General features: G+C 39.8%; 1 protein-coding gene across 1 annotated transcript; it reads right to left on the minus strand.

Moving 5' to 3' along the window:
• Positions 1-10,795: 10,795 nt before the first annotated feature.
• On the minus strand, positions 10,796-15,500 carry LOC120308787 (potassium voltage-gated channel subfamily G member 1-like). The gene has a single exon (XM_039345271.1). The coding sequence runs from the start codon at positions 15,474-15,476 to the stop codon at positions 14,679-14,681; it is 798 nt and encodes a 265-aa protein (XP_039201205.1). The 5' UTR covers positions 15,477-15,500; the 3' UTR covers positions 10,796-14,678.
• Between the last annotated feature and the right edge of the window lie 2,929 nt (positions 15,501-18,429).

The raw sequence follows: 18,429 nt of genomic DNA on the forward strand, positions 1-18,429 counted from the left end.
TAAATCCTTCCATTCCCTACCACCAGTCAGAGCTGAAGAAGCTTCTTGGATGAAAAGTAAACGTCTTCAAAGAAAAAACAAAAAAGTCCAGTTGCCTCTTGAAAAAAGCATCTTTGAGAAACATCTAGTTGATTATTATTAGGTAATAGATTTTAGGATTTGTTTTGTAATTATGGTTTGCTTGGAGCAGTGAAGCCTATAATCCAGACTCTAAGTTACCTTAGTAGAAAAAATAGTCCATAGGACAGGAAGGGGGGAATGAATATAAAATTATTAGTTAAATTTGTGAGACAGCCATTGGAAGATGCAACAGTTTTGATGTGGAAGAATGAAGGGTGGTCCCAGGGCTTTCCCATTTTAAAAATAGTCTATGTTTAATTTAATCAAAGGTCACTGGAGGTCACAGTCTGATCAATGTGAGGTAATTCAGCTCTGGGTTCTTTTACATAATAAGCAAAACAAAATAAGGGATGGAAGTGATTTTCTTCCATGTCTTCAAAATGACCAAAGCTGGCTGAAATCCACCACAGCACTTAAGGTTTGTCACAAAGGGTAGATTTATTTCTCTGTGACAAGGTAATGTGGTCTGCTGGGATCTATAATAGGAGGTTTACATTTGCTCAGTAAGCCACTTGTAATTTTAAAATGCTAGGCAAAGCTATTAGCTGCTTGTAGATGTTTGATTTCATCTTTGTGGAATGAATCAATAGAGAAAGAGAGCTGACAAGAATTTGCCAAATGGAATTTGGTGATGGTAGTGCTGGTGGTAGAGTTTCAAGGGAGACTTTCTCCACAGCTGAACTGAAGTGATATCCATCCATATTTGGGTCAGCAGAAAACTACAGTGGACCCAAAATTGCTGCCTTCATTGCCAATCCCTGCCCTTCCTTGATTGCTTCTGTTTTAAGTCACTATAGTCAACCAACTTCCTTCCAAGGTAACGAGTGATAAAGTTTAATGGATTTTATATACAGTGAGGCTACACTGGTCAATGTCAGAATGAGGGGACAATCTTTCTTCATGAACAATTTAAACTTACCTCAATCTTGAGCTGGAGACAAGATGGAAGCAATGTCAAGGACGCTTGGCAGAAAGACATTGGCAAGCATATTTTGTTAGGTACGAGCTTTAAGTAAAAATTTGTGCTTAACTAACCTGAGAGGATGAAAAAATGAATGCTCTAAAAGAAGCAGGAGGATTGCAGCAGTTAGGCTCATTAACAACACTCAATGAAACATGGAATATTAGCTCCTCAAGTTCTATAATACTTTTTATAATAAAGTATAAATGAAGTTATAGATTTACTTCTGTATACTTTGCTCAGAGCATGAGGAATTAGGACTAGGGGTAATATGATAGCAATGTTCCAATATTTGAGGGGCTACCACAATGAAGAGGAGGTCAATCTATTCTCCAAAGCACCAGAAGACAGGATGATAAGCAATAGATAGAAACTAATCAAGGAGAAAACTAACCTAGAACTAGGAGAAATTTCCTGACAGTGAGAATAATTAATTGGTGAAATGACTTGCCTCCAGAAATTATGAGTGCTCCAACACTGGAAGGTTTTAAGAAGCGATTGGACAACCATTTGTCTGAATTGGTATAGGATTTCCTGTCTAAGCAAGGATTTGAACTAGAAGATTCCAAGATCCCTTCCAACTCTATTATTCTGTTAATAAGCAAGATGAGCTTAAACATGAGGACAAGAAAGCAAATATGATTTTGTAGGTACAGTATACAGTACAAAAGTTGGCTTGAAACTCAACATTAAGAAAACCAAAATCATGGCATCCGGCCCTCTCAATTCCTGGAAAATAGATGGGGAAGAAATGGAGGTAATGACAGATTTTATTTTCCTGGGCTCCAAGATCACCTCAGATGGGGACTGCAGCCAAGAAATTAAAAGACACTTGCTCCTGGGGAGGAAAGCTATGGCAAATCTAGACAGCATACTAAAAAGCAGAGACATCACCCTGTCAACAAAAGTGTGTATAGTCAAGGCCATGGTTTTCCCAGCTGCAATGTGTGGATGTGAAAGTTGGATCATAAGAAAAGCTGAGCAACAAAGAATTGAGGCCTTTGAACTATGGTGCTGGAGAAGACTCCTGCGAGTCCCTTGGACTGCAGGCATTCAAACTGATCAGTCCTAGAAGAGATTAACCCCGACTGCTCTTTAGAAGGCCATATCCTGAAGCTGAAACTCAAATACTTTGGCCAGCTAATGAGAAGGAAGGACTCACTGGAGAAGGGCCTTATGCTGGGAAAGATTGAGGCAATAGAAGAAGGGGACGATAGAGAATGAGGTGGCTGGATGGAGTCACTGAAGTAGTAGGTGTGAACTTAAATGGACTTCAGAAGATGGTAGAGGACAGGAAGACCTGGAGGAACGTTGTCCATGGGGTCGCGATGGGTCGGACACGACTTCGCAATTAACAACAACAACAACATACAGTATTTCATTATATCTTTGTTTACCATTTGAATATCCATATTTTTTCGCATACCAGTTTGATTCACGTGATCATAAGATGTAAGCATCTATAAAGTCAAGAAACAACAAGAGATGATGCAGACATGCACCTGTTTTCACAAAAGTTCTTGTGAAATCAAACCATCTTATATAAATTTATTTTTCTTAGTTTTTATTATGAACTGCTATATTTGCTGTTGTGCTTATGTCTAATTTTCTGTACACATTGATTGGGCCTTGAAAGTTATAAATGATTTTATAAATATGTATTAAGTGACAATCATTAATTAAATATTAATTTATTTATTAGAATAGTTCCCAATCATATGCTTTAAAGCTAAGAATGATGTATAATTATGTGTTCTAAGTCTATGATGACTCTGGAAGAAAAAAATAAAGTTGCATGAAAGACTAAATAACAATACTGTTGATTATTTGAGGTAAACAAATCTGGAATTTGTACAATTAAGAAGAATTAGTGAAAAATGATGTCGCTTAAGGTGTCATCCACGAAGAACACAGCTAGAAGCCACTTCCAATTTTTTGTAGCCACTACACAAAGCAGATTTGATATATGCTAAGAGCAATCATTCGATGGTAAGAGAAAGAACTCAGAATGAATAGAAAGAAAAAGAAGCAATTACATTTGAATCCTGCAATAATGTTTCATGGTGCATATCAGATAAAACCCTAAGAAATAAGAAAAAATGGCAGGTGTCATCTAGACTGCTACAGCAAAGTTGAGAAGAAAAGTCCTGCCAAGATTTACAGCTGCAACTATTCAAAGGACTGTTACATAGTGCAGGAATGTTCCTTTCGAAGGAGTGAATAAAGGTCTAAGAAACAAATAAATTATTAGGTATTTTAGTCAGTGTTCTGTTATTGTGACAGAGCCAGATGCTTCCCATGAATCTGATTCAGAGGACTACCAGCCAGTGGCCAAAGCAGTAACTTCGGAAGATAAAGGAAGTTAAACGTCTATGGAGATTCTCAGTTATCCAGGTCATAGTTATCCCAAAGATGCTTTTTCACGAGGCAACTGGACTTTTTTGTTTTTCTTTGAAGATGTTTCGCTTCTCATCCAAGAAGCTTCTTCAGAGCTGAAGAAGCTTCTTGGATGAGAAGTAAAACATCTTCAAAGAAAAACAAGAAAGTCCAGTTGCCTCGTGAAAAAGGGAGCTTTGGGTTAAAGGAAGTTAAGATCAGGGGAGCAAAAAGAAAGTCAGGTTCTGGATGACAGATTGACACTGATGGTACTGTTGAAAGAAAAGTCTTCATCCTGGTTCATCCAAGCCGGGGATAAATAAACAACATGGTGACTGCTTTAGAAAGAAGGTTGCAGTTTATTGAAGAGCCAGAAAGATGGTTCTTGTGGGAAAGAAGAGAGAAAAAGAAGGCTGAGCACATGTGGGAAGTAGGTTTTTATACCCACTGAAGCCTTTTGTTTGGAGTAGTTTCCTGTTCCTGTTTTAGGCTTTGTATTTCCTGTGTCACGTATTCTGACCTGAGTCTGGGTGTGCCTTTCTGGTATTCTGATGGTGATGGTTTAGTCCTATTATGTCCAAAGGTCATATCCTGCTTCCCTGGGGCTGCTGACTCTTAGAGTTTGGGTGGGGTATGCAGGTTTTAGGTGTCTTTGTCTTCTTAAGCTTTTAGTTCCAACTTTCCTGATGGTTTACATCTGCATTTGTACAGACCTGGCTTCTGCTTGGGACGGAGAGACTTGGAGCTATCAAGGAAAACTGGGCATGCTTTTCTGTCTCTTTAAGATCCTTGGAGGAAATATATTTTTCTGCTCTTTTAATATTTCCTTTTCTGGGGGGGGGCTGACTTCCCACAGTACATTCTTGGAGAGCTCCAGATTTGCACCTTTGGCTACTTGCAATATTTGCATTTAGTCCAATTTTGTAAGTTACTATCCCTAGTAGTTACTATCCCTAGTAGTACAACCCCTACCCATTGGATGAAATAGTAACTTCCAAAAGAGCATGCCTAAGTCTCTTTGGAAATTCTGGAGAGAAGTAGAATTATGAATCTGGGGAACTGCACATTGCCAAAAGTCACTCTGCATGGAGCAGCTGATAAATAAATAAATATAATAACTGATCCTCTTGACTTACCCTTTCAGCCTCCCTCCCTTCTTTGTAAGCAATTCGTTCTGTTGAAATTGATGATGACTCTAGTGAACTTAATAATTGCATGCATGATGGTCACTCTTTCTAAATTGGTCCACTAACAGGGTTTTGAAAGCCCTTGAAAACTAAATTAAAGATTCTTCCCCTCTAATAAATTATTTCTATTTGGATACCTATTTGTTTAAAATTGTTTCATTCAAAGTATGTAGAAGTTTTTTCGTACTTAGAACATGAGCTATCCAGGTTGATACAAGCTTTATTATAGTTGCAACATTTCTTTTATATTTGGAATTGGCAACTGCCTTGAGAATTGGGTGCCCAAACAAATGTAATACAATAATTCTCTATTGGCCAAGTGAGATTGGACACACAAGGAATTTGTTTCCAGTGCATAAGCTCTCAGTATACCTACAAACAAGTAAAAGATAATAGTAGAAATATTGTGAGATTGCCCAATGCATGGAAATTTGGTGCTGTAAACTAATCCATTCTGGTCTTGAAGTGATACTTACCTCCTTTGGTCATATTGACAATACAGCCTAAAATAAAAGATAGTGGTGAAGTAGAAAATAATTTAACAATTAACCACTGCCATAAGCAAGTATCTATCTAGGGTTATCACTTCTCATATCCTACACCATTTTGCACAGAGAAAGAAATATCTATGAGAAACTATCCAAAGTCTAGAATCTAAGTGACCAATTGCTGTAACATTGAAGAAATGTGTTCATGTACTGTAATAGTTGAAATTGTATGTGATTGATGGATTTTCTGTAAAGGTTGGTTGCTCGACTAAGAATAAACAAACCTAGCATTCATCTGTGTGTTTTGTGACAGAAAAATGGAGAATAACATGGTGTAGCTTTTAATACAGCATGGATTCTATAATGGACATTTATGGAGAATGACAGAATGATTTCTATAAAAATAAGGTGACCAACTGTCCTCCTTTTGGAAGTACAGTCCTGCTTTTTTGAGTTCTGTCCTCCCTTGAAAAGTGTCCTCCTAAATGTCCTCCTTTTCCATATACCGTCCTCCTTTTGGGAGGACAGTCCTCCTTTTGTGAGTTCTGTCCTCTCTCGAAAATATCCTCCTAAATGTCCTCTTTTTGACGACTAATCTGCAGGGCTTTTGTTTCCTCATAGAACGCTCAGAAGGCGTTCCGGGACCTTTTTTATTTTTTTTCAACTTTTGCATCTACTCCCCCTATTGGCTTTCGAAAGCCAATAGGAATTGCTGCTGAGCGCGCCAAAACACCCGGGCGGCAAACTTTGCACGTGCAAGTTGCAGGAACTTGCACCCCTCACTGCTACCCAACTACACGATCTCCTACTTCTTAGTTCCAAAGATAGCTGGAGGAGACTGGAGCGGTAAGTTTCACTTGATCTTCCCTGTTCAGTTCTACGCGGGGATACACAGGGTAGGCGGTGGTGCTGGGGGGCGGCTGGGGGGGGGTGGCTGCAGGACCAGAGCTGGCGCAGCTGGTGCTTTGCAAGCCACGGGGCCGGCTCTACGGGGATGGGCAGGGGGGGCGGTGGTGCTGGGGGGTGGTGGTGCTGGGGGGCGGCTGCAGGGCCGGAGCCGGCGCGGCTGGTGCTTTGCAAGCCGTGGGGCCGGCTCTACCGGGATGCGCAGGGTGGATGGTGGTGCTGCCCCAGCAGCTGGGGGGCGGCTGCAGGGCCAGAGCCGGCGCGGCTGGTGCTTTGCAAGCCGCGGGGCCGGTTGTACGGGGATGGGCAGGGGGGGCGGTGGTGCTGGGGAGAGGCTGCAGGGCCGGAGCTGGCGCGGCTGGTGCTTTGCGAGCTGTAGGGCCGGCTCTCCATGGCAGGGCAGCAGTGCTGGCGGGGCGGCTGTGGGCGGGGGCGCGGCGGGCAGTTGACCTTCCATGGGCTGCGCCAGCTGGTGGTCTACGCAGTGCTGACCTGCACTGCCACCATCTCACCCTGCGCATCTACATGGCCATCCTGGAGCGCCTGGCTCACAACACCTGCCTCCGCCGCCCACCCCCGCGCAGTCCAGCCGTGTAGATTTTTGGACAAGTGAGAAATCGAGATTGAATATTGATACTCTAGCTGCAGCACTTGCCGTAAAATTCAATATGAAGGATATTTCTTGTTCAGATATTTCCAATATATTGTTAGAAGATGATACATTGACAAAAAATATTCATTCAATGGAAAAGTACTCATTTAAATAATTAATAGGCATGTAAGCATAGTTACAATATAAAATGTTATTGTTACAAATGTTTTTTATTATGCATTTATCATATTATAGTGTATTCTGTATTATTGTTGCAATAAATACAATGTTTCTTTTATTTACCATATCTTTTTCTTAAATTTATTCGTGTCCTTCTTTTTGTTGTAAAAAAGTTGGTCACCTTAATAAAAAGCCCTTTTTTAAAGAGGATGTACAAGTTGTACAGAGGCATTGTTCTCCTCAGTATTTCTTGGTTTACACATCAACTAAATCTGCCCACACAAGATTCCGCATCCAGAATTCATACCACAATTTATGCCAGCTTTCTTTCACTGTCATATGCACTGAGTGAGGCATGCAGCTATGACTCAGCCACAAACAAATGCTATGTATTTGGGCAGATAAAAGATAATATCTTGTTTGAGATGGGTGGTTATAGAAATTGAATGAATAAATATAAATAAAAGACATAACAATCAGAAGCCACTTAAAGAGCACTAAATTCTTGACAGAATGTTCTCTGAACTGCATTGAGCAAACTAGGTTTCAGCCTAATATTAGCTTTTCCACAATGCCAAGCTTTGGCAGTTTAGGCAGGTGATCCAATTAGCATGTTCAGAAGAACAGAGAATTAAATAAAGCCCCGTTTTAATATATTCTTACTTCAAAGTTTGAATAACCGCAATATTGTTGGCCGAACATGCCCTCTGCAAGTTCTTCAACTCAAAGCAGATTAGAAATTATCTAAAAGTTGAGTTTATTAAACTGCGTCTGGACATTATCCAATGTCTATAGAGATTCTCAGTCATCCAGGTCATGGTTGTCCCAAAGGAGCTTTCTTTCAAAAGGCCACTAGACTTTGTTTTGCTTGAGGATGTTTCACTTCTGAAGCTTCTTGGATGCAAAGCAAAATGTTTTCAAAAAAAAAAAAGCCCAGTTGCCTTTTGAAAGAAAGCATCTTTGGGACATTATCCAAATGTATTTCAAATCTCAGAAATGGCAAAAAGGATGATGCAGGGCCATGCTAGTTGGAAAAGCAAGGGATCTGAACTAAAAGGCATTCAGACTGGAGAAAGTTGCCAGTGCACTATTAGTGTAATGTCTATTGTCCCACTGTGGCCATCAAATGTTTTTAGCAGGATCATCCAACTTATCCTGAAGACAATGGCTATCTTCAATAGTTGCTCTCCAGCAACTGCGACTTAATATACTCTAAATCTGTATATTATTCTGGGGTCTACTTGGGTAATCGATCTATTGTAGAAACCTTGTTTAAAAACATCTACAGGTAGTCCTCAAATTATGACCACAATTGAGCCCAAAATTTATGTTGCTAAATGAAACATTTGTTGAGTTTGCCCCACAGTTGTTAAGTGAATCATTGTGTCATGTGTCTGATTAACGAAACACTTCAAAGAACTTTCAGGCATTTTTTTAACCTAAAAAGCCTTTATTAGTATTACAGAGTGTCAGCACAGCATGGTGGATGCTAAGATCTGAATTTCCCTTCCTTTGCACATAACATTCCAGGCATTTCCCCTCCCCTATTCTGGGGTCATGATTCACATCTTCCAATTAACTTGGAGGGCAAAGATTTACTTCTGTTTCTTCCCCCCCCCCTTTCCTTATATTCTCCTCCCCTTTCACTGTTACCTGATTTAACTCTAAAAATACCAGAAGTTCTGCATATACTGTATTGTCAAAGCAAGAATATTCAATATTAGCAGCGTTGACACATTGCATTTGTTAAGTTGTTAACATGGTTGTTAAGTGAATCTGACTTCCCCATTGACTTTGCTTGTCAGAAGGTCCCCAAAAGTGATCTCATGACCCCGGGACACTGCAACCATCTGTCATGGCCCTGTTGGGTCTGAGGAGGAGAAGATGGAGCTGAGGTTGATAGAGGGAGATGGCACTGCATCTTTGGCCCAGGAGGAATGGCCAGAGAAAGAGAGGGCGCAAGATGACTGAGCAAGGAGGAGGAGAGGGACAGGGCAGGTAGCAGAGCAGAGGAACAACAATGCTCCGGAGACGAGCAACTGCCTCCTCTGCCCAATCCCTGAGCACGGAGAATGGAGAGGAGGTGGAGTCAGCACAGGGCGACCAGACTACTTGGGGGGAGGGTGTTCTGCCCCTCTTCACAAGGCTTACCTGAGGAATAGGATTTAAAGAGATGCCATGGGAAGGGGCTTTTGTTGGGGACAAGTGTTGTATTTTTCTAGCTCCACTTGCTATCACCGACATCTTATTGTCTTGCCTTGCCTTGCCTTGCCATGTGGAACTTTGCAGCGACATAGCTCTGCTCCAGCTTATGCTGCAGTTCCAGTGAATCCTCCTTGCTAGAAGGACATCCAGTGACCAAGCTTCCTGAACTGCGCTGCTCCCCTGGACTTCTAGCAGCCAGGAACTATTGGAGGAGGGTGTGCTTGTTTAGGGCTTGCTCTTGGATTTGCAGTGAACAGTGGAAATTTTGGGAGAAAGTTGGAGCAATAAAAGGGAGTTAACCCCTCACTTTGGCTGTGTCGCTTCCATGCCCAGCCCTGAGACATGACACCATCATTAATATGAACCAATTGCCAAACATCTGAATTTTAAACATATGACCATGCTGCAACGGTTGTGTGAAAAACAGTCGTCACTTTTTTCAGTGCCCAGTCGAGGACTACCTGCACTGTTCATGACAGTGATCCAGAGTAAGGTGACCACTAGAGGGCTGTAATTGGTTGGCCATATGCATCTTCCTTAAATAAATAAATAGGGATGCAGCAGATGCAAAAATAATCATATTCAGAAATGAGGAGGGGAAATATTGTAGGAAATATTCCATGATTCTTTTCTTCCCTTAATAACTGCCCCACTTGGAGTCACATGACCAGGAAGTAGGCTGAGCTCAGAACAGATGAACTGGCAGCATCCTAAGTCTTTTGCAGTGGGGAACTTTTTCCCTGAATTTCTTTTTCTCCACAGCCAATGTTTGAACACCCATTTTTGGGGGGCTAGCTTTTCCTGCCACTCCAAATCCAGTTTTTGGAGAGTTAATCTGCTGACAAAGAGACAATCCCGTTGCCCCTTCACATACTTACTTTCCAAAATTTTGTTATGTTGGACAAAAAAAAGGAAGAACAGCCTTTCTTGGTATTCTCCAAAACTCACTCCCCAAATATAAAGATAGCAGCTGAATCTTGAAATAGTAATTGGCAAATAGGCATGGACATTATGTCTTTGGAGATTCTCAATCATTCAGGTCATGGTTGTCCAAAAGTGTTTTTTTGGGAGGCAACTGGACTTTCTTGTTTTCCTTTGAAGATGTTTCGCTTCTTGGATGAGAAGCGAAACGTCTTCAAAGAAAAACAAGGAAGTCCAGTTGCCCCCCGAAAAAGCACCTTTGGGCAGGGACATTATGTAGTAATGCTAAAACCCATCCAGATGATTGTATGGCACAGATCAGCCTGCTGACTGCTCCCAACTTCAGGGACTTGCCTGGCTTTTAGTTGCAGTCATCCATTGCCTGTCTTGCTCTCTTTCTTTGCTAATCCTTTGTCAATAGTTGAATAGTGAAAAACCGTCAACACTTACTTACTCTAATATGCACACACACACACCTCCCAGTCAGTATCAACTCCTGGTGACTGCCTGAAAAAGCCCTGCAGTTTTCTTGGCAAGATTTCCGAAGTTGTTTGCCATTGCTTCCTTCCTACAGCTGAGAAATAGTGATACTTTGTGCCTAAGGTGGGGACTAGAATTCTCCTGGTTTCTAGCTTGGTGTATAGCCACTATACAGAACTGGCTCACTCTATAATAATGCCCAATTAATCTAAATTTCTTTATATAAAAACAATCTGGGTCACTTCCAACTTCCAATTTACTTGCCTTTTCACCAACCTTTGCTATGTTAGTCCATAAGTCACAGAAGTAGAAGGGTGAACGGTGATTCTAAGCAATCCAAAGGGAAAATGGAGCATAAGTACAAGACAGTGAATAAAAATGAAAATCAAATATCGTTTTTATTAAATCAACTACAGCTTGAGTTGAAAATATCCACACTATGGCAAGACACAAATGCATACAAGATAATGAAACAAAATAGCAGCCTTTAATTGCCACTGATAAAAACTGATTTTTATGTGATGTCACATATTTCATGTTTCCATTTCATACTTACCACACTTTATACCAGGTGGCAATTCCAGGCACGCTGTTGTTAACTTCTAAAATAACATTGCTTTTTCATAGATGATATCTTGGCTCCAATGATATTTAAAAAAAAAACACGAGGTGCTTTTTTATTTCTTTAAAAAAAATGGGCCCATCAAGCTAGAGAAATTCCTTCTTTTTAATAATCTTAATACAGTATAATAGATTTTAAAAATCAAGTACATTTAAATTCTGGTTAGAGTTAATGTTAAATCTCCACATTTGGAAGTGGTGATATTATGGGGCTTCAGTGCTAATGTTATGATTTCTGAGTCAAGATACGCAGTTTTAATTTAGCATTAATTTAGCATGCCAACTTTGACGTTCTGAAAATTAAAAAAAAAAGTAATTTCTTACAGATTGATGAATGTTTATCATTTAAAATTGAAAGTAATTTAATTGCAAGGTACAAGGCCAAAACAAACTAAATAATGTTTTAGAAGGTCCAGTCCCTTGCAGGTTTACTTATTTGTACGCCATTCAAAGTACTTCATAGCAAAGGTAAAATGAGCAAGACTGCAGCCTTATTAGTAGCTACTGCTACTGGTGCTCCATCTGTTGAGATAGCAGGGGGAAGACGGTTACCTCTTGCTAAACAGCATCATCCAAGATAAATGATGGATTCATTAGAATGCCCCAGCTGCCAAGGTGCTGGTACATTCCTTCTGCTGTAGTTCTTGCCCCATTTTATACCAACTACCACAGTTTTGTGCCAGATTCTTGGCCTAAAATGAAGACTGCTTCTTTGGCAAATGACAATGGCATCTAGCATTGTGCAAAATGTGCCTTATTCATCCTGGATTCTGACGACTGGCTAAACTTGCAATTATATGTGTGCCTGAGCTCCAAAGACTTAATTTTGAAAAAACAGGGAGATGACCGGCCTGCAGGATCCACATCTGAAATATTACAGAATATGTCAAATTCTTGCTGTTGTAAATAAACTGGGAGAGGGAGACCAACCCACCATGTTCTGATATGCATTGTAAATTAGTATTGTCTATTCATATACATCATATTTCATATGTGTCATGGTGGTATCTGGTTCCTTGTCTTTCAGATTTGCATGCATTTTCATTTGAGCACTTGATTTGTCATGTAAATACCATGGAGCTAAAACCACTATAAAGAGTTCCCCTATTTGTCCCAGCTAACTGACAGAAAATATAAACCACAATACAAACCAGCACTTTCCTTCCACAAAAGAAATCAAGGTCATTTGGCAAATATGGATAGTTTTGTCTGGACTACATTTTTAGCAAACATAATGTATATTTTCTCAATTAATATATACAATTTTCCTACTTTCTTGTACTTTCTTCCACATACTGTGTTGTGGTTGCTAGTGCATTCAAAAACAGATATGCTTACCTCCAAATATGTATTTTAGAAAGACATATAAAATACGTAATGTTTAGGGAACGTTGTATACAAAAATAAATGTGAATTATAGAACAGTTTTAAGAAGAAACGAGGAATAGAAAAATTGGATGGATGGTTAATAAGCTGTTATTAGGGTTGTTACTAATAGTCTTTGAATTTGCAAAGTTGATAAGAAACAGTAACTTATTTGGAATTGTACATTGTAAGTGATCAATCACAGAAGACCAATTTTATTTCAGGATTCAGGCCCATCTGACCTTATTGTTCTTATCATTGCAGATTCTCTAGTTAAATTCCCATCTTTGCCAAAATACAGTTTATCATCCATCCATTATAGTGCAACATCTTCAATACTAAAGTTGCTGATTAAAAAAAATGGCAAAATTTTAGATTGTTGTCAGTCTGGGTTGTAATCTACCCAGACTGTTATCTGCCTAGTATGACAAAATTGCACAAGACCTTTGTACCATGGTTCATTATAATACCAATTTGCTCAATAAGTAATGATGGCTGCATTCACATAGAACACCAAAGCATAAATTATGGTTCATAGACCAAAATGATTGGCTTCATAGATCACATTAAGCCACAATATTATTACTTTATGTATCATGCATAAAACCAGCCCTAGGGCATCAGCTAGGCTATCTGAGCAGAAATAGTTTATTGAATGCGAATCTGCATCGCAAAGGCACATGTGATGAAGTCATGTGAATTTTCTCACTGGAACCAGATCCAGCTTTTGGGGTGGGGCGAGGAGTTGGGGGATGGAGAGGGAAGATAGTCTTTTGCTTATGGCTAAGTCACACTATAGGTTTCACCAAGCACATAGTTTAATTCAGGCCAAGAAAGACGCTGTTTCAGATTATTGCAAAACAAGCTGCTTTATGCTGGTGTGCATTACACCCAAATGAAAAAGCTTATTACATAGGAAAGATTCTTAGCTGCTTTTTAGTGTTCTATATGTTTTGTTTATTTTGAAGCTTATTGTACTGGGAAAAGGCAAAGCAGGCAGCAGAAAGCCATTATGTCTTATTAATGGGAAACCTACTGAGTTGCTTCCAGTAATTATTACTTCTGCTCCTCTAAAGGCGTTATCATCAGTGACAAGCTAACATTTTTGGCAACAAAGCTAGATTTGATATTTTTTTCTACCCATTTTTTTTTAAAATACCATAGCTGGGAAAGTATAATATTTCAATGCACACTTGCTTATTTTGCAAATTCCTACTTTCCCTTTACTATGAACACTAGAGGGAACAGCAGGAAACCGTTTCTGGCTACTCCAGCACAGTCAGTATCCAAGAGAAAGTAAATGAAAAACTCTACAGTATACTCATTCATAGGCTGATGAGCATGAAGGGCACTGAAAGGTTTAAAGCGCCCTAGTTCCAACCAATCCAAGAGGAAATTGTGCAAATAGAAAACTAAGTTCCAGTGGCAGACATGATGGAACTTATAACTTGGTTACACAAAATCTCCATGAAAACATTTTTGTTTATTCCTCTCTTGAAGGAAAAGTCACCCATTTAAAAAAAAACAAGCTGCAAGTAATCATATGGCTGCTTAGGAACCAGCTTTCTGCTGTTATTTAAATGATGCCTGGAAAAAAAAAAGAGAAACATAGTAAAGTGATTTATTCTCATGATCTGTATCTGTTAATGGGTCCTGCATTTGAAGCTTAGGATGTCAGCAACTGAAAGAGTGAAATGGAGAGATCTCTCTGCACTCTGGAGCAAACACTAACAATGTACTTTTTAAAAACAGAAATTACCTTCCCTGTGAACAAACTGTTCACTCCATTACAAATAATGGAGTTATACACCCAAGAATTCATTTGGATCTACGAAAGGTTAAAGTTTACATGTCTTGACAGAAATGAACAAGAAAAGTCAATTAACCAAATGACCAAACTGTTACATTCACCGTCGTTTTCTAGGGAAATGGCTCATTTTGTTATATTACAAATGGAATATTTGCAGCCTGTGTGTAACTCTACACTCTTCTCCTTCTAGCCAATAATGCTCATTTTCTTTTCCCTTTCAAATGGCTTTGTGATCTTATGAAGAAGTCACTCCTCCTTTGTGGAGTCTGCCCAAAAGCAGTAATCTTATTTCAAGTCCTAATAATAGTGTGGATATGCATAATGGTTAAGTTCTCACTGTCATCATGGCTATAAGCCTTTTGCACGTTGTTTGTACAATAGGTTTCCCAAGTGCCTCCAGACGCAAATGCCAAGAGGAAAGCTATTCCTGCTTCCCAGCAACAGGCAGACGTAGAAACTTCCGTTATCAGACACTGTCTCTGGTCTCAGAAGACACATTCGGAAATATGTCGCTCCCTTGCGATTCATTGCTTAACTGGGATTTGGTTTTCATTAAGAACTGGGCCCTCCTGTACATAATTCTCTCTTGCTCTTGCTTTAGCTCAATGTATGAACGAGAAAATGTGTGGAAGATGGAAGTGACAGGAAAGGCCATAAGAAGGATGCCACTCAAGATGCTGCTCAGAGCCACCACCTGGCCTGGGATGCTTCTGGGTACCATATCGCCATAGCCCACTGTTGTCATGGTGATAACGGCCCACCAATAGCAAGCAGGAATACTGGTGAACTCCTGAGAGTCTGCCATCTCGTTTTCAATCAGATACAGGAGGGGAGCAAAAAGTGCAATGGCTACACAAAGGAACAGCAGCAATAGTCCAAATTCACGTGTGCACCTACGAGCCGTGAGTCCCAGGGTCTGCAGACCTAGTGAATGCCTGGCGAGCCGCATGACATAGAGAATCCTCAAGGCACGGAGTATACGGAGTACCAGGCCTACCTTATCCAGGTAGATGTTGCCAGAGCTTGGCTTTTTATTACTACTCACCGAAGCACTGTCCAGTAGCAAAGTAATATAATAGGGCAGGATGGCAATTATATCAATTAATGTCAGAGGGTGCCGCAGAAACACAAATTTGCTTGGTGCCTGGATAAATCTCAAGAGGAATTCCAAGGAAAACCATCCAACGCAGACTGATTCCACAATGAAAATGTTGTAGCACATTTGAGAACATTCACCCTGGAGTAGGAGGGAAGATGACATCATATGAGCATCATGTCACTTGGCAAATGTCACAGAAACAGTTCACAAAGAACAGAAAAATTATCCAACTGCCGCAAACCAAGGCATACTTAGGTCAATGGAGTGTCAATTATTTCTTACATGGTCTGTGAAAAAAAAACATGATAGCAAATTTGACTGTGGCAAATACAATGGACAGATGACATCTACTCCCTTCCCTCCCTCCAGCAGAACAGGGGCCAGGCAGCCTATAATATAGAGCAGGAATTACAAGAAGAGGTGTAAAAGGGTTTGAATATTATTTCTACATAGGCAATTTGCTCTTAAAACAGAGTAGTCGCTAGAATTCTTTTTTACTTTACATTACATACCAGCAAGATTGTCTGGTTGGCTGTATTCCTGTCTGTGTAGTAAGATAAGTAGTTTATTTCATCATATTTTCCAGAAACAGAGCTCATCGTGAATTTAAAACAATCTCCCTGCCAAAAAGCAGTTTAGAATGCAACAAAAATTCAAACAACAAAACAAAACCACCTCATCTTATTTACTTCCTTTCTCAACAAATGAATCTACAGTGATTTTCCCATTCTAAAATAGCATTAAATGGTGATAAAGAATTTAGTTTTTCCAGTAAATGCAGTAATTCTGTATGACATCTTTGCTACAGGGTGCTTTCTGATATGGAGAATCCTAACAATCATGGCAGATCCCCTCATCTTTCTCTGATTTTATCCAATTCAAACAAGTAGAATTGTTTGGATCTTTTTTTCCATTTATATTTTCCTGATTCTCCTGGAAAGACTGTTTTTAATATTCAGAAAATAATTCCAATCCAAGATCTTACTTTTTTCTTAGACCACTGTATCCTTTCAAGAAAATTTACTACACACTACCTTATTCCTTACTATAATTTAGCTACACTATGTGTTAATTAATAGTAATAGCACTTAGACTTATATGCTCCTTCACAGTGCTTTACAGCCCTCTAAGTGGTTTACAGAGTCAGCCTATTGCCCCCCAATAATTACCAAACTCAGAAGGATGGAAGGCTGTGTTAACCTTGAGCCACTGAGAATCGAACTGCCGAACTGCTGGCAGCTGGCAGTCAGCAGAAGTAGCCTGCAGTACTGCATTCTAACCACTGCACCACCACAGCTCCTCTTATGCATATCTCCATTCACCCACTTCCAATCCCCATCTATTGGAAATAAAATTTAAATTAGATTGAATTCCTTTGAAGACCAGTCACATTTGTCCTTGTATAGTGCAACAGGCAAAATAAACAACTGGGTTTAGCAACAAATATCCAGCACCAAAATTAGCAAAATCTATGTTACAGTACATACTGAATACAGTAGGAAAAAAGCACAATACTTCAGTTTCTATTGTACCATTTCTCTAAGAAGCTTAAAACTGCATCAATGAGTCATCCTTTATTTTACAATCCCAATAACTTTGTGACAGATTAGGCTGAGATAAAGTGACTGGCCCTAACTCACAATCCAAAATTCTTTGTTATTTGTAAACCCTCTTTAATGCTAAAATATATATTAATATTGATGTTACATCCCTTGAATTCTTCTAGTAACATTTATTAATGCAGAATACTTTAAGCAACCTTGGTATTTAATATTTATTAATCTTATTGTTTCTAACACTCTTATATATAATATTGAATGTGAAATGTATAGGTATAGTATAGGGGGTACCTTGCTCAATAGTAGTAACTGTGAGAGGGATCTTGGAATCCTAGTGGACAATCATTTAAATATGAGCCAGCATGTGCTGCAGCTGCCAAAAAAGCCAACACAGTGCTAGGCTGCATTAACAGAGGGATAGAATCAAGATCACACGAAGTATTAATACCATTCTACAATGCCTTGGTAAGGCCACACTTGGAATACTGCATCCAGTTTTGGTCACCACGATGTAAAAAAGATGTTGAGACTCTAGGAAGAGTACAGAGAAGAGCAACAAAGATGATTAGGGGACTGGAGGTTAAAACATGTAGCTGGAACGTGCTACATTCCACCAGCTGCTGCTTAAACTGTAAGTTTTGGGAGAATCCACCAGGAAAGTAGCAAGGCCCTGATTGGATCTCCATTATATTTATAGGGTATTATACTCTATTTAAACCCCATTCCAACTCTGATCGGGTTGCTGGAACGTGCTACATTCCACCAGCTGCTGCTTAAACTGTAAGTTTTGGGAGAATCCACCAGGAAAGTAGCAAGGCCCTGATTGGATCTCCATTATATTTATAGGGTATTATACTCTATTTAAACCCCATTCCAACTCTGATCGGGTTGCTGGAACGTGCTACATTCCACCAGCTGCTGCTTAAACTGTAAGTTTTGGGAGAATCCACCAGGAAAGTAGCAAGGCCCTGATTGGATCTCCATTATATTTATAGGGTATTATACTCTATTTAAACCCCATTCCAACTCTGATCGGGTTGCTGGAACGTGCTACATTCCACCAGCTGCTGCTTAAACTGTAAGTTTTGGGAGAATCCACCAGGAAAGTAGCAAGGCCCTGATTGGATCTCCATTATATTTATAGGGTATTATACTCTATTTAAACCCCATTCCAACTCTGATCGGGTTGCTGGAACGTGCTACATTCCACCAGCTGCTGCTTAAACTGTAAGTTTTGGGAGAATCCACCAGGAAAGTAGCAAGGCCCTGATTGGATCTCCATTATATTTATAGGGTATTATACTCTATTTAAACCCCATTCCAACTCTGATCGGGTTGCTGGAACGTGCTACATTCCACCAGCTGCTGCTTAAACTGTAAGTTTTGGGAGAATCCACCAGGAAAGTAGCAAGGCCCTGATTGGATCTCCATTATATTTATAGGGTATTATACTCTATTTAAACCCCATTCCAACTCTGATCGGGTTGCTGGAACGTGCTACATTCCACCAGCTGCTGCTTAAACTGTAAGTTTTGGGAGAATCCACCAGGAAAGTAGCA

This window comes from Crotalus tigris, unplaced genomic scaffold (genome assembly GCF_016545835.1).
Source record: "Crotalus tigris isolate CLP2741 ecotype Arizona unplaced genomic scaffold, ASM1654583v1 scf7180000017947.1575755, whole genome shotgun sequence".
In the NCBI taxonomy this organism is placed as follows: Eukaryota; Metazoa; Chordata; class Lepidosauria; order Squamata; family Viperidae; genus Crotalus; species Crotalus tigris.

Bases quoted from the DNA above. Each gene is read 5' to 3' on its own strand.
- LOC120308787 (XM_039345271.1), bottom strand. From the start codon at position 15,476: ATGATGTCATCTTCCCTCCTACTCCAGGGTGAATGTTCTCAAATGTGC.